At 48.0% G+C, this 16538-nt stretch overlaps 1 protein-coding gene across 1 annotated transcript in view; it reads left to right on the forward strand.

The window, feature by feature from the left end:
• Window positions 1–13615, forward strand: part of CTNNBL1 (catenin beta like 1) — a 47355-nt gene extending 33740 nt beyond the window's left edge. Inside the window, exons 12-16 of the mRNA XM_066330692.1 lie at window positions 809–906; window positions 1938–2018; window positions 7597–7734; window positions 8343–8415; window positions 13366–13615. Of these exons, the coding sequence (XP_066186789.1) occupies window positions 809–906; window positions 1938–2018; window positions 7597–7734; window positions 8343–8415; window positions 13366–13454 (479 nt within the window). The 3' untranslated portion in view covers window positions 13455–13615. The remainder of the gene's footprint in view (window positions 1–808; window positions 907–1937; window positions 2019–7596; window positions 7735–8342; window positions 8416–13365) is intronic.
• The last annotated feature ends 2923 nt before the right edge of the window (window positions 13616–16538 follow it).

The raw sequence follows: 16538 nt of genomic DNA on the forward strand, positions 1-16538 counted from the left end.
AGGGTGGCTAAACCACCAGGTCTGTGCTTAATGCAGTCATGCAGGTGGGAAGTAGTACTGACTGGTTTGGAAAGGGAAAGAGATTCAAGCCCTTCTCCTTTGCTTTGCACCACTGTGCTTGGGCTCGAGGCAAGTGGCTCAGTCACCTCTCAGAGTGGTGGGACATTCATACAGGTATCTCCTGTGTGCTTGCAGCCTTGACTTTTTACTTGTCTCCTTGGTTTGTGCTGGAAAATATGATGCCCAAGTGCAATTGAAAAGACTGTAAACATGTTTATTTGGTCGTTTCTGGTTTGTTGTGGCCCATTTATATTCATTGATGGGATTTTCTGTAAGTGAAAGTGGTTGGTTTGAGAATTTTTCCACTTGCTCATGCCACTTCAGTCTCTGCAGGAGTGCACTTACTCCCTTTCTTCTACTCTCTTGTTTCAGTAGCTGTCCCTGCTTTGGTGACTTGAGGGTTATTGGGGTGACAGTGCTGGCTTTGGCCAGGGCTCCTTTAGGCCCAAAAGAGGAGAAAACCAGAGTGGAACTTGTGCTTTATGTAAAGTGCTTTAGGTCCCTGAGGCAGAGGAGGAGGAGACTTTGCTGGCTGGGCTGGAATGAGAAGCTGTCTGTGCTCCCTGCAAACATGGCTTGTGGCTCTGACTGCTGCTCTGACTCCTCTCACCATGATGGGAAAGAACCAGGGTTCTGCTTATCAACAGCTACACGCTGGAGTGTTAATAGTAAATTTAATGGCATGTTACAGAGGGAAATAAGCTTCTCTTCCTGATCTCAGCATGCAATTTTCTTTTTGTATTTCTAGAACATGTCTGTTCCATCCTGGCCTCCCTTCTGCGAAACCTGAGAGGGCAGCAGAGGACACGCTTACTGAATAAATTCACAGAGAATGACAGTGAGAAGGTGAGTGCTGAATGTGTATTTCGGTCTCTGGGCTGCCAGGCTGGGAGGGTTCTTGCCCAGGGTGCCTGGTGTGCTCGTTGAGTTATGAAAAGCCATCCTCATTCCTGCCTGTAGAGACTTCTACTGTCACAGACCTTTGTTCTCTCATTCACATTGTATCTACAAACTGCAAAACTGGACATTTAGTGCATGGCTTCCACATCCCCTGTGCTCTTGTTTTCTGGTGCTCTTGCATATGGTAGTAGCAGTTCTGTCCTGGGTTGTGTCTGTGCTGAAACCTGGCCGTAGAAGACAATCTGTGGTATTACATCGTGCTGGCTCTGAGATCAGGACAGTGTGGAAAGGTGCCAGTGTGTCTGGTGAAGCTCTTTTGCAGAGAGTTCTGGAGCTGCTGTGGTACACTCTTCTCCTAGAATGTTTCATTTTAGTGGTGTTTGCTCTGGGAAATTCTTCCCAAAATATTTACATGGTGGTGGATAGATCAAAGCTTTGCAGAAAAGAAACAGCTTTTGCAAACCAGAGATCTCAAGGGATTTGTAAATTCTGCCACTGGGAAAATATTGGTTCCTTAGTATTCCTCATTAGTGTGTTTTAAAGGTGTTTTTCATAACCTGTTCTACCAATTGTAGATAATTACTGGATAGGATTTCAGCTGCCCTAACACAGTTCATAGGAGAGTGGGAGAGCTGGAACATCCAGCAGAGATAGACAAGTCCCCTGGGGAAACCAGGAGCCTGGAGTCCCACAGCACAGAGAGTGAGCTGGGGACACGTGTCTGTTTGCTGCCGTTTATCTGGCACTGATGGGACTGTGTTCCCATATAGGATGACATCCAAACGCCTGCAGCCCCAGTGTGCTCATCCGACCAGCACTTGTACCTCCTTCTGTAACACATTCCTTCCCAGGAGGGACAGAGCTGCCTGTTGCTCTGTGAAGGCTGAAGCTGAGAGGAAAACAAAACTGTATGAAGGATTAAAGATGATTGCATTGTTGTTTTTTCTTGCTTACTTCTCTCCCTTCTGCCCCTGCAGGTTGATAGGCTGATGGAGCTGTATTTTAAGTACCTGGATGCAATGCAGGCAGCTGATAAGAAGATCGATGGGGAGAAACACGTATGTATTGTTTAAGTTTTTCCATGTCACGTCTGTAACACCTCTGCACAGCCATGTCATCTGCACAGGACCTCTGGCTCAGCCAGTCACTATTCTCAGGTGTGCCCTCATACCTGTGCTGTTGCCTCTTAGTTCCTATTGCCTCACTTTCCAAGTTCCAGGTAACCTCAGATAAAGTGGTCCAAGAATTTCTCTACAAGTGCTTCTGGCTGTCTCTTGGAGTGGATTTTACTAGAAGTACTTACGTCTGTGCTTCCATTTGCCTTCACTTTTTACCTGGCTGCAGTCCTGCTTGGTTTGGCAGATGGAGAGCAGGTGAAATGCAGAGAGACAATTACATGATAATGTGCGAGGCCTCCTACCCTGGTCTGCAGAGTTGTGATCAGCAGTGAGAAAGTGCCTGTGCTGATGAGTTGGCTGAGGTGTAGCCGAGGGCTGTGTGCTCTCTGCACACCAGCAGTGAATGTTTGAGTGACACGAGCCTTGGTACTGCACAGCACTTTCTTGGAACTGAAGCTGGAACAGACCTTTTGAAAGGGAACGAGTGGCTGGAGTCAGGAAGCAGCTTGCAGAGCTGTTAGCGAGCTTGGCCAGCTTCCCACAAGATTATCTGTATCAGTGCAGGGGAGGGTGTGAGATTGATTAGCACTGATGGAGAGCAGTGGCTGCAGCTGCCGTCCCGCACGCTGCGCGCTCCACGTGCCACGGGCAGCAGCCCCCCGCCAGGCCCCAACAAACAGCTGCCTGCCCGCTGCCAAGGCTGCTTCTCCAGGCACTGCCAAACATTCCGAGGGCATCAGAGCACTGCTGCTGCTCAAACGGGCACAGGAGTGAGTGATGAATGGAGCTGCTTTTGCTGCCAGCACACAGGCTCCATATGGACAGTGGCAACGTCACCGCTGAGCAGTGGCCTGGAGGAAAACAGCGTTTACCCTTTCCTGCTTTTCTGCTTTCCTTCCGTGCTCTGTTCTTCCTCCTCAGAACAGGGCAAGAAATTATTTATCCTTTACAGTTTGGTGTTGGTGTGGGGGTTTTAGAACTCAAAAACCAGAATGGATCTTTTCAGTTGAAGGCTTGTAGTGTGTTGAAGCTGCCTCTTCAGAGCCCTAAAATACCACATGCAGGGTGAGGATATGTGCCCTTTATCCAGGAACACCCTGGAGCAGCCTGAAAACGTTAGCATCTGTAGCAAACAGGCAGCACAAAGCAGGAGTGGAGGAAATTTGAGTGTGAAGAAGCTTTTGTGGAAGCTTTTCAATTAATAATATTAACCCATTCATGTCTACTAAATGCACAAGGGAAGTAAAAACTAAGGAATGTCAGATTCTCCTATAAATGGACCTCAATTCTTTACCTTCTGTTAGAACTATTAAGAGGATTTGGCAGAAGCATCTCATGGGTGCAATGTATTGGCCACAACATGTATAAAATATGATATTGAAGTTCATTCCCAGCTTGGAACACTTTTGGAGAATTATTGTTTGCTTTATTTTGTAGCATCATCAGATGGTCAGAGGGACATGATCTCCTGAGATCTGAAGTGGCTCAAGCATTTGCCCCACACAGAAACAGGCAAAAGCCATCATTCTGTCTGTCACATCACGGCACTGTCTGGCTGTGACAGGATTTATGGGGCACTTTAATGTTCCTTGTTGTGGCACATAAATCACTGAGGTGGATTGTATGAACACTTTAGGAACTGTTCTATTACTGGGGAGCTTTTGACCTTCCCCTTGCAGTAAAGGACATAGTACCCCAAAAATCTGGTATACAGATCCTCTCCTTTCTCTCTGCCCCATGGAAAAATGATACTTAGTGAGGTTTTACAGGTTCAGCCTACACTGACAAGAGTGAGATCCGAGTCTGATGGACAGAGTATCCTGGTGTAAGTCTTGCATTACAAGGAATGAAAAGCTGCTTACACAAGGAATGACTGAGTGCTTTATCTTTAGTAGTGCAGCTGGCATAAGAAGCTCCTGCTCTTGCAGTTCTCCTCTTTTTTATTTCTTTTAGCTTGGGCTTATTTTAGTGATCTGCTTTATAGCCCTGCTTTTCAGCCCATGGCAGTGATGGTAGGGGAATTGTTGAGGGTGGAAGGGAGGGGAGTAACTTCTGAAGCCAGCTGTTTTGAGGAGGAGCAGTTGTAATAATCTGCACCCTGATCTGGACTGTGATAGAGGATGAGGTCACTGAACCCCTTCTCAGTGTTAGCCCCTTGTTTGCTTCAGTGGAATCTGTTCAGAAAGGTTCAGAGGTGATAACTTAGTGATTATTCTAATTGCCATGGGGAACCCAGGAGCAAAGTCCATGAGGGCATTGTCTCCAACACCTGATGCCTGTCTTAGCACTTTTCTCAGAGTTTTTAGTTAATGAAAATATCTTGTTCCCCTCTCAATTTCTTTAATTATTTCTGTAGGAAACGGCGCAACATCCTGTGGCCTTTACCTCTCTCTAAAATGAGGTATAATTATGGGTGGCAGCAATAGCCTTGATGATCTCTAAAGATGGTAGGAAATGACAAGAGGTAGTTTAATATTTTTATAGTTCCACAGAAAATTATGCTCATCAGGTTTGTTCAATGAAATATTCTCACCAGACACTTTGTGCTATAATGACTTACAAATTACATGCTAATTGTGCTACAGCTCAGCCACTCCATCCTTGAAAGGAAGAGGTGGACTCTTAGGATGAGTGTGGTAGCCACAGGTGGGGATAACAGGTGGGGATTTGTGTCAGTTTGCTGTAGGAAGACCTAATTGCCTGGAGCTGTGCTGAGGGCAGGACGTGATGGCTGTGAGTTTGTCTCTTAGCCTGTGGTCTGAAGGCCCCTCCTGGGCATGTGTTGCATCCTTCAGCTCTTACCAGTGATACAGAGAGAAAATAATAAGGAGAGAGACTCCATCCTTAGAGTGAGAGACACATTGTGGTGCTTGTTTTGTGCACGGGTATTTGGAACATGTTCATTTCTGTCCAGCTGGATTGGCCTCGCTGTTCCACGTGGTGAGGATGTAAAACCAGGATCCTGGAGGTGTTCTCTGTTCTTGATCAGTACCCATTCCTTTTGCTCTGCCCAGCTGGCAGCTGTGCAGTGGGTGCTGGAAGGTGAGTGATAGATCAGGAGGGAGAAGGATGCAGAAATTTCCAGTGCCTGTGTGGAACAGTGTGATCTTTGGTACAGCACTGGCACATCCATTGCATTTTTAGGCTTGGAGTCTCTACTTGACACCTCGAGGCCTGTCAGTCCTGCCTCATTAGTGTGAGAGAAGCTCATTTTAGCTTCACAGAAGCCCATCTTATTGCTGTCTTCTCCCATCAGCAAGGGGCATCTCAGTACATATTGCTGGCAGATTAGAAATGGCACCTGAGTGCTCATTTGGAGGTTAGCGACTGACAGCTTTGAAAGAGAGACCAGGTGGGAAAGGGGCTGCTTGGTACTGTACTGGAGGCCAGATTAGCACTGAAAGGGTGGCTGTGGTTTAAAAAAAAAAAAAAAAAAAAAAAAAAAAAAAAAAAAAAAAAAAAAAAAAAAGAGGACTGTGAAAAGGCACCTTAAAACTGTACTTGTCTTCTAATTCATATCTGCTTAATTTACTGGCACAAAATAATCTTCTCTGCTGAGAGGGGCTGTTAGAGCTGCCACCGCTGTGTAATCAAGACCGTGGCTGCCTGGATCCAGCTCCTGTGATCACCGTGCTCAGATCAGAATACAGAGCAGACCTGGCCTTTGTTTCTTGCTCTGGAGATTCAGTCCTGGCCTGTGGCTGTTTTTCTGCTCAGAAATTTAGCACTGTTGAGCAGAGCAGCCTGTGTGGTGTGTAGTGGTTCAGGAGTGAGTGTGTTGTCTTTCTTGAGTGGGTTTTTTTTTTGATAATTCAGTCAGTGTTCAGCTCACTCACTAGCCAGACTCATCATTGTTTAGCTTTAGAGACCAGATTTGAGCCATTTGGCATGGATTTGAGGTGAGGGAAGTCACTCTGCACAAAATTGGATTTTTCTATTTACTGGCAAGAGCTCACATGCAGGCTTTGCCCAGTCATGCCTGTGCCCATGATTTTGAGAACCTGGAGTAAATGACAGTCATGCGTGTGTTGGAGTCTTCAGGATTTGATGCTAAAGTGTCACATCTGAGTGTAGCCAAAGCAGTTGATTTCACAACACAATTAAGAAGGCACTGGCTTCTAAACTTGTTCTTTTACTGGTGGACTGGATTTCTAGGAGGAAAGGAGAAGTATTTCTCTACCTAAGCTTTCCTCTGCCTTTCAAGTGGAAGTGAGAATCAGCTGTCTAAATCACTCCCATCAGATTTCTATCCAGGGAGCATCCATTGCCCCACTCCAGGGAGAGTTGCACGGGGCTCATTTTCCTTCTTATGCCTAAAACCTTAAACTCGCCATTAGGTGCGAGGGCTTGGCTTGACAGTGAAGCAAAATTTGGCAGCCTCAGTCAGCTTTGGTGCTGGTGACCTTGCGTGTGTTCGTGCCTGGAGCCCGAGGAGGCGCGTCCTGTGGAGCGTTGCAGGTACGGGGCGCTCGCAGGCGATGGCTCTAATGAGGAAATATTGCTCCGCCAGCGTGCGCCCACCTGCCAGACGGCTGCAGAATAAATCACAGAGCTGCAGCAAGCTCACAGGCCTGACGAGCTGCTTCCTTTGTTTGAGAGCGAAACCAGAAGGCAAACCCCAAAATGCAGAAGGTGACACGTGACACAGTTGTTTGGGCCTGTCGGCCCCCATGAGGATGGGGCACAGACACATCCCGGGGCCAGCTCAGAGGAGGTTGCTCTGAACTCACTGCCAGGTGGCTCTTGCCAGTGTTTTGAAGAAGATGAGATGGAATGGAATGAAATGGAATGGGATGGGATGGAGTGGAATGGAATGGAAATGACCTCTTTCATTCTTCCTCTGGCCTCTCTCTGGGCAGGTCTCTCTGGTGAAACTCATGCATACAGAGAAAGGATGGAGGGTGGGTTGTCATTCCCATAGGAGTCAGTGCTCTTTGGCTAAAAACCCTGTCCTGGGTCTGCCCTGGCAGCACCCCTTAGAAACACAGCTGGAAGAGCCTGGCTAGGCACAGAAAAGCTGTCCTTGTGCAGGATTTTCAGATGTGTTTTCTCATCTGTCAGTCAATAATGAAACTCGAAGCCTGATAAGGATTAGAGTGTGCTGGAGTCATGTTCTGCACTGCCAAACAGCACCCTCAGATGGCCAGTAAAAGAGCAGGTTTTGTTCCACTCTGACAAAGAACTTGTAAATCACGGATACATGGGTCTGTTCCATAGTCACACACTCTCACCCCTCAATGTAGAAATGTGATTTGTATGTTTAAATTAAAATTTTAACTTGCAGATGGACACACTTCACGGCCAGCAAAGGCATAACTTCTTCAAAACTGAATGAAATGTTTTGTGAATTTAAATGAATTATTAAAAATACTTCTTCAGCAAGAAATATATATGGCAAATAATGTTTGGGGGAACAAAACAGTTCTTAAGAAACCACAAATTCCACCAACATTTTGCCACTCCTAATGGGAAGTGCCCTGAGAGAATCCTCAGACCTTTCCTTTGTGTGGCTTTACAGGACATGGTGCGTCGAGGAGAGATCATAGATGATGACATGGAAGATGAGTTCTATCTCCGTCGCCTGGATGCCGGGCTCTTCGTGCTGCAGCTCATCTGTTACATCATGGCAGAGATCTGTAATGCCAACGTTCCCCAGGTAAAGCTGCATACAATGTTTGCAGATCATCTGTGTTTCCATTCATGGGGCAGACAAGGCTCTAAATCCTTGCAAATGCTGTGTTGAGTAATTGTTTCTCTAATTCCCTTTTGGGGAGGAAACCTCCTGTTTATTGCACTTGTGTCCATACAGCTCCATCAATTTGCAGCAGATAGGTGGGCATTAGTGGGGGCAGAAGCTGATTGTTGTCACTAAATTAATATAATTTGTGTGAGCGAGGTCAGGGTTTGAAATGGAAAGGCCATGTTGATGTCACCGCTGAGGGAGCAGGGAAAAGGGACCTGTTGTTGGGAGGTGTCACAAAAGCACAGCTACAGCTTTTCTTGATCTGTGCAAAAATGCTCAGCTCTGCTTCCTCTGTGAATGCATTGGGGTTTGAGTATGCATTCTATATCTTCTTATTTCTGTGCTGTGTGCCTTCCTGGGTGTTCCTGAGCAGATGCAGAGGGCTGCCAAGACCGAGTTGTCTTTCTTGAATGTTTTTGTGGTGCTCAGATCTCTGCTTATCCCTCAAAGTGGGAAAAAAACGGGGCTGTGCATGGCCTTGTGTTGAAGATCTCTTTCTTCTCTGTCCTGCTCCCCATCAGATTCGTCAGAGAGTCCACCAGATCCTGAACATGAGAGGCAGCTCCATTAAAATTGTTCGACACATCCTGAAGGGTGAGTAGAGATATCTTTGTGCAAGTGTCTCATCACTCCCAGGGACAGCTTGGTCATCGCTTTGCAGGATGAGCCTTCACATGTAATTCTCCTTGGCTTCCTGAGCATCTCCAGGCAGCAGCTGAGCAGTGTTCTGAGATGCTGGCAGGGCTGGAATCACCCTGATTAGTGGCGTGCTTTGCTTCGCCTTTGAGTTAGGACACTTGCTGTCAGACAACAGCACATCACTCCACGCTTCCATCAGCCCCAGCCTGGCTGGAATTCACTGCTGACATTAACGTGAGAGTAAATATTTAAGGGAAGTGTACATGCCTGCTAGAGGGAAGAATAGTGGAGTCTCATCTTTCATTAACATGGCCTTGCACTTTACCATCTGCACCATATTAGTACCCGTGGTGTATTTGTCTTGTTCTTAGTGTCAGATTAATATGGATTATAGCATTAAAGTATCCTCCATAGCTTTAAAACGTAGCTGTTGTGATTTGCAATCCCAGTTTTAAAGTACTGCTTGTTATTTTTAATGCTCATGGTGAATTAGAGCAATGCTATTTGAGCTGTGGCCCTCCTCTGCAGCCTGCTGTCCTTCAGCAGCAGCAGCCAGAGGAACTGGGGGAGAGGAGGGCAGGACTCAGCCTCTTCCCGTGGCCCCTTGGAGTTGAGAGGCTTAGTGGGAGCAGCAGGGAACCAGAGATGCCCAGAGAAGATGCTTCCTTATGAGATGTGTCTGCTCCAAAGTGTCTGTGTTGTTTTCAGCATGGGGTGAGGAGTCTGTTTTTCTTCTGTAGGGAAAGGAAGTTTGGCAGCATTTCTGGGATACTGGACTGTGGGATGTGTTTCAATGTTTCTGCTTTCTTTGGGAGCAACAATGTTTTCCTGGGCTTTTCTTGCCCCCACTTAAACAATGGCAGGTACACACAGCTTATCTTCTGCAGAACCTGTCGGTTTTCTCCCTTCTCATATGCAGGAAAAAACGGAATCAGAAGGCTGGCTGGTATGACAAAATTAAGAGTGATTTTCTGACAGCATGAGATTACCTACAGTTATAGGCAATCTCTTTGGCCCTTGTCCTTGGCCATGAAGTGCAAGTTTATGCTTGCTGGTGAGCAGGGGGGCTGCATAGGATGTCTTTTCTGATTTTAATTATGATACTTGAAAATTCCTGCCTCTAAAGTGCCCCTTTCCAGTGTGGAGTATGGCACACGTCCACATTCAGATTCCCACACTTGTCCTGGGCCGTGCGTCCCTGAGGGAGTTGTCTGCACACTGTGCTGGATTTGCACACCTCACAGTCACGGCTCTGGGTTGTTGACTTACATACCAAGCTGAATTGAAGGGCAGCTGCATTAAAATTTCATCTGATTCTTTCTTTTCCAGACAGTGACTTGCATTGTGAAACTTTCTCCGCAGTTGTATTGGGTGTTGCAAGCTCAGGGTCGTGCTGGGTTGAGTGCTCTCAGCAGCACCACGTTCCCTGCCTGAAGGGGCACATTTACTTGTTAATAAGGCAGGGATGAGTACAGAGTTTGGGCTCTGACTGCAGCTCTCCCAAACTCTTAGACTTGCCAGTTTTAGAGACTTATAGAGACAGCAGTCAAAACCTCAGTGGTAAATTTCTTAGTGGGTGCTTGTGAAGTCCTGCAGTGGGACCCAAGAGGCAGGAGCAGCACAGGACACAGCTTCCCAGGGAAGCAAAAGGGTTGGAACAGGGGGTTTGGTGTGGACCCTGCAGTGTGCTGCTGGTGGGTGCTGGGGCCAGCAACGGGCTTCCAAAACTTTACTTGGAGTCAACTGCACAAGACTATTGCAAGTGACTGAGAGATCAGGAACTTGAGCCTTGGCTGGAATGTTTCCAGGCTACTTCCCAACTTGCTGCCAGGACAGATGAGGACTGGCTTATTTTTACTTTTCGTTCAGTGTTTTGCTCTTGTTCAGTTTTTATTTTCTATTTTTGCATACTAATTAGGTGCTCAGTTTTTAGTTTGATTTTTATGGCCTACATATTCTCCATGTTTCTCTGGCAACCTGACAGCTGATGGATCCCTTGGGGTGGCTCAGAATTACTTACGATGCAAGCAAGGAAGCGAGACTGTTTTCTTATGGTAGAGCTTTCAAGGGGGAGGAGTGGGCAGGGAATAACGGGAGGCTCATTAATGCATTTCTGCAGGCTGACCAGTCCTCCCACACTTCCTTTTTCTGGAAGATCAAGCATTTCTTGCAACAGGACAGTTAGTTTATGCTTTGGAAGGAAACAACTGAGTGGTGTGTGCCTTGGCAAGGGAGATGTTTTAGGAATGGAAGATGGATTTGGGATGGCAGCAGTGTCTGTATCTTGGGGAGCTGCCTGGTCTCCATCTGTTCATTGGGAATGGAGTGAGGCACGGGCCTCTCTGAAGTGATACTTGGCTCTGCAATGGCAAATCTCCCTGTTCTTCACTGATCCAGAGGGACTAGCCATTGATCCTGGCTCCCTCGGGGGCTCTGTCAGAGCTGCTCCTGTGAGGCCCCTCCCCTCACACCTGGTGCCAGGTGAGCAGGCACACTGGGAGCTGGGCATGTGCAATGTCTGCTGCACATTCCAGCCCAAACCTGTTAGCACAGGTAAACACAAAGGAAGGGTCAGTGTGCTCTGAGGATGGAGCTCAGTCTGGCTCATGGTGCCTCCATCTGTGCAGGCTCCAGAGCTTCCAATATCCATTACAAGCCTCAGTATTTCCCAATTGATTTTTACTGTTCTGTAACCATTGTATTTTGTCTAATGAAGCAGAAACCAATCTTGGGCTCTTTCCTTTTGTGTAGCTTACAGCAGTGTGTAAGCTCTGGTTAACTGTTGGCAGGGCCAGCTTACATTTGTTTTTTTTTTAGCAGTCTCAGTGAAGTGATGGAATTTTAAATAAAAAAGTAAACACATAAAATCTCAGTCGGAGATTTACTTTTTTAAGCCTGGTTCTGGGGGTTTTATCTGGTGTCTTCAAGCTGCTAATGCTTCAAATGAGCATTAGCAGCTGTCATAACCCAGTAAACATTCTGCCTTGGAGTCACCGGGGTTTAGTCTTACAAAGCCTAGATGTTTAGAAGAAGAAATGCTGAGTTTTTGGACAAGATAAGAAGAATTTGTGTCTTGTTTTTGTTTGGGTGATCTCCTGGTACAAAGGAAGGCCAGTGGCATCAGTGGCATTCAGCAGCTCCCTGCCTGTGCCCTAGTCCAAGCCCTCTGGCCATCCTTACATCTGGGGGCAGAGCTGCTGGCTGTGCCAGGCTTGGAGACTCTGGCTGTCCCTCAGCTGGGTTTGGAGAGCCCACTGCAGGTGGGAAGTGTTGCCCTTGGGCTGCAGTAAACCAGCACTGGCATCCACTGCAGCTGTTCAGTGGCTCACCCTGATGGAGCATGGAAGGGGCTGCTGGGGACAGAGCTGGCTCCTCCACCGGCTCCTGGGGCACGCTGCTGACAGAAGGCTCTGGCACTGCCTGAGGGGACAGGGGAGCCTGAGCTAAGTGCCAGCCTTGGCTGAGATGGGGACCCCATCCCTGTGCACTGGGATCATCTCCTGCCTGAGGTTTGGATCCCCAATGCAGCCCTTGGCCAAAGCAAGCACAGCCCAGCAATCCATCCATACACAGGGAGCTACAAGGAATCCATCCTTGTAGGAGCTTCCTTCTGCTTTTTAAGAGCTGTGGAGAGCAGCTCCTCCATCGAGGGAAGGTGGCCTGAGCTGGTCCCTTTGCTGGGACAATGGGCAGCTCAGGTTCACCTGCAACAAACCTCAGCATTACCACCTGCTCATGTTACAGGTAATGGAGCAGTTTATAAATATTAAAAATATTTTCCCCAGAGTCTTGGCAAAGAACTCCACTGCTTTTACATGGAGAGAGAGAGAGAGTGTACACACAGGAGGGAAGACTCCCACATCAGCTAACTTCTGCCTGTCCTCACTGCTTTCAGTGCTCCTGTAACAAAGGCTTTGATGGAGCTCAGAGCGTGTAGCTGTGCTAAACGTATAAATATTAAAGCAAACTTTCTACAGCAACTTACCATTCAGTGCTGAATACAAGCTGTTCTGTTTGTTTGGAAGAAGGAAAAGAATGCAAGCAGGCGGAGGCAGGGAAGCGCTGTCTTAACCATCAGCCTGCTCCTGATTTCCTCAGATTTGTTCAGCTCCTTGCTTCTTGCAGCTCAGAACCTGCTTTTCATTTTTTCTTTTTAAACCGTCTTTGAAAATGCAGGTTCTGGTTGCAGGAAGGAGGGAGCTGGTAGGGGATAAGAGCTGCCAGCTCCAAATGAATATCAGGAAGGAGAGCTACAGAGGGAATGTTTAGTTCTATGGTGTTTGGCCATGTGCCTGGATGAGCAAGGCTGTGGTCAGTATCTGGTGTCCTCTGCCTGATGACAAGGAGTTTGGTTTGTAGTTAAATCTGAACTGGTGGCTTTTCTTCTGTGTGGTTAAAAGCCCTGGTAGGTGGAGGAATTGGGGTCTCCTCAGCAAAAATCCTCATTCAGGATGCTTGGACAGTAGGCAGGTTAAACCCAGGACTGGGAAAGATTGACAGTTGTCACAGAGCCCTCCTGACCTTCCCTGATGACACTCAGTGTCCAAAGGGACTTAGGAAGCTGGTGATTTGCAGTGATTTATGGTACTGTTTGCATTTCTTGGGCAAAATGCCATGATTCCCATGCCAGGGAATGGGTGCCCCTGAGTGCCAGTGTCTGCTTGGGCCAGAGCAGGGAGTTCTCTGCCTCTGTCTGCCACAAAAGCTTTAACGATTGTCAGCAGGTGCTTGTTATGCAAAGCTTTAACCCTGGGGATGGGCAGGAAAACCATCAATGCTCCCTGCATTAATTCCCATTTGGCTGTGTGCAGTGCTGTGGGTGTAGATTCTGCTGTGGTGTCTGCAGGAGTTGTTGCCCTTCCTTTGTTCCCGTTGCACTCAAAGCCTGTGTCCCTCTCCCTGCAGAGTACGCAGAGAACATCGGCGACGGGAAGAACCAGGAGTTTCGGGAGAGCGAGCAAAAGCGGATCCTGGATCTGCTGGAGAATTTCTGAGGACCTGGGAGACACCTCTGTGTCTGCCCACAAGGACGTGCCACCAGTTCTCCCTCCTTCTGCCCCTCCTCCAGCCTTTCTTGCACGATGAAAGTGATGTTTCTATGAAACTGCTTCTAAACGGGATTTGGGAGATATTAAAGATAGTTTGCTTTTTTATAGTTCCTGGTTTGTTATTTGAGCAGTATTCTCTGAGTGGGGCTGCAGCTGCATATCCAGCACAAAGCCATCATGAGGTTCCCATCTTTTTTATCTTTTTCCCCCTAAATCAAGCTGCCAAGGATCAGTGTGAAACAATACAAATGTATGCATGGCAGGGAGGGCACAGAGAAAGCCTGGATGGTTTGAGACTATTTGCAGGTTATTCCAGCCTGATCAATTAATGAAAATGTACAACCCTTGCTTTGATGGGAACCAGGGAAGCTGAGGTGGTTGTCTGTGTCCAGTTCTTCCCTTCTTCAGTGGCAGAAGAGATCCAGGAATTTGCCACATCAGCCATTCCTGTTAAGTCTTCCCAAAGGTAAGTGAGAATTGAAAGTAGATTCTGGCACAGGCTGGTCACTGTTCCCTCCTGAAGAGGGAAGAGAGGGAATGAGTCCACTGGGGTTTTACCCAGAACTGAGAGTGAGGGGAGGTAAGCAGTGACATGCCCAAATTCCATCGCCTTCCTTTTGCAGTCAGCTTTGGATCTTGGCTCTGCTTGTTCAGTTGAAAACCAATGTTGTGGTTCCTGGACAGGGATCTTGGCTCTTGGAGCAGGAGCAAGTCTCCAAGAGCAGAGGCCTGGCCCTGCCTGCCCCAAGGGAATGGGCCCCAGCTCATTCTCATCACCCTCTGCACTATGGTGAGGTTTTGGGTGTCATTGTGCCAGACTCTGGTGCTTCCCTAATCCAGGACTCCCAACTGGGATAGGAAGTAGCAGAGGATATTTTCCTGCATCCTCTTTTCTGCTGCTGAAGTTAATGACTGTCATCACAAGCCATCGTGGCTCCCACAAGCTGGGCCATGCCTAATTTAGAGAGATTTGCATGCTGGCAGCATTCATTTTTTATCTCCAAGAAAAATGCATTGTCAGGGAAGCTTAAAGGCTTCCTTCAATCCTGGCTGCACAGACACTGCTGGCCTGGTGCTATTGAACACTGGTGTTCAGGGGATCAGCATGGAAGTCATGGCTTCAACAGGCACAAAAAGCTGCAAAAACGCATCTTTTGTGCAGAACTTGTCAAATTCCTTATTTCTTTGTAATGTTTTCAACCTGCTTCCTTAAAGGTGTTTTTTCCTTTAGCTTTCAGGTGTGTTTAGGTTTTTATTTGAGTATGGGAATTACTCCCTTTCCACACCAGTGGAGTTGTGGTCAAAGCTGGTCTCTGGCTTCCCCTGGAAGGTGACTGGCTGTCCCCTCACACCTCACTTGTGTTGGAGGAGCTTAGGAGAAAGGTAATGATGTAAGACAGAGAGTGAAGCAGGGCAGAAAGGGGACTTGGTGAATGTGGAACACCTTCAGCTGAAAAGTGAGGCCATGTATCTGGGGGAGAAAAGAGCAGGGAAAGTCTTCAGAAAGCTTCAATAAACTGCCTAAGGGCAAGGTAAGTTTATAAATTGGAGGGTACGTTTTAAACCTGGTTTTGCTGTTTGCTGCACGTGTGTGTGTACATGTGATCATTTCCATGCACAGCTGGTGAGCTGCTGTGGGTGTGCAGTGCATGATCCCTACTCCAAGTTGGCTCCTCTCAGATGAGGAAAGCCTCCTGCAGCATCTGCAGGGAGTGAAATGTCAGTCACTGCCTCAGTGAATTGTGCCAGTGAACTTGCCTTGGAAGCACTTGCAGCAAGGTACAGGGGCTGGAGGAACCAAAAGCGTTGGTGTGGTGTTCCTTGGACTCCCTGGGGAGCAGGAAAGGGTCCTGGCACTGCTCCAGCTGCCAGCAGTCAGTGCTGGATCAGAAGGAATGGGCACAGCCTGTGATGGGGCCTGGGCTTCAGCAACATCCTGTGAGGTGGTGTTCCCTCTGCAGGGCTGGGGATGTGGTGCCACCCCTGCACTGTCCCTCACGGTTCTTGGGGCTGTAGTGCTGCCCCTGCTGCACCTGGGGAGCAGGAATGCCTTGCCCTGAGCATTTTTGTCTTTCCCAGCTGAAAGAATTTGTGGGATTTGGGAATGGCAGTGAGCCCATCCCAGCCAGCCCAGCCACTGTCCCTGTGATGGATGAGGGTGCTCCAGATGTTGCTGAGGAATTTGCACAGAGATGGTTCCTGCAAATCAGGCTTTTACAAGGTGGATGACAAATTATTCTCTTCTAATTTCCAAGCTCTTTCAGAGGGAGGAACCCCACTGCTCCAAAGGAGCCCAGTCAATTTTGATGCTGGTAATCACAGCAGGTCCTGCCATGCACCTACACTCCGGCCCCACATCCCACTGCTGGGAAACACTGGATCCTCTTAGTCCTTGGGATAGGCTGGGGGCCCACCTGGGCACACTGTTATTAATTAAGGTAATTATTCAGCTTAATGTGCTGCTCCTGGCCAGCTCGTTTGTGCTGTCATATTGAGCAGCACAGAAAAGCCTTTGAGGTGTGAGGATGGGCGCCCCGAGTCTTGGCAGTTGTGGAGAATGACGTTATTGTAATTGAGGGAGGATTAAAAGGTGGAGCTAATAACAGATTTCCTTGAGGAAGCATCCATAGGCTGCAGATGGGGATTTGTGCCCTGGTTTAACCCTGCTGGTTCTGTGGCAGCAACACTGTTGGCTTTAGAGCTAAATGTCAGTTTTGGAGAGGGCGTGGGAGTGGCACAACCCACAGGCAGCACCCGTGGGACTCTGGTCTGCTGGGAGTGATGGCAGGGACTGGGTGACAGGAGCCTGGTGGCCTTGGCTCCTCTGTGAGTGCTGATCATGTTGAGCCACATTCCCCTGCCCTCTTTGCTGTCAGAGTACCGGGCCGGCCTTGGCACAGGGCAGCAGAACATGCAGGGACAGAGACCCCTCTCCAGTGTACCCCTCCCCGGGCCATGGTTTTCTTGCCTCTGACTGTAAACAGATTTGACTAAAGAAGTAAATGAGAAGGTAATTAGAGGGAACATGAT

This window comes from Sylvia atricapilla, chromosome 16, assembly GCF_009819655.1.
Source record: "Sylvia atricapilla isolate bSylAtr1 chromosome 16, bSylAtr1.pri, whole genome shotgun sequence".
NCBI classification, from domain to species: Eukaryota; Metazoa; Chordata; class Aves; order Passeriformes; family Sylviidae; genus Sylvia; species Sylvia atricapilla.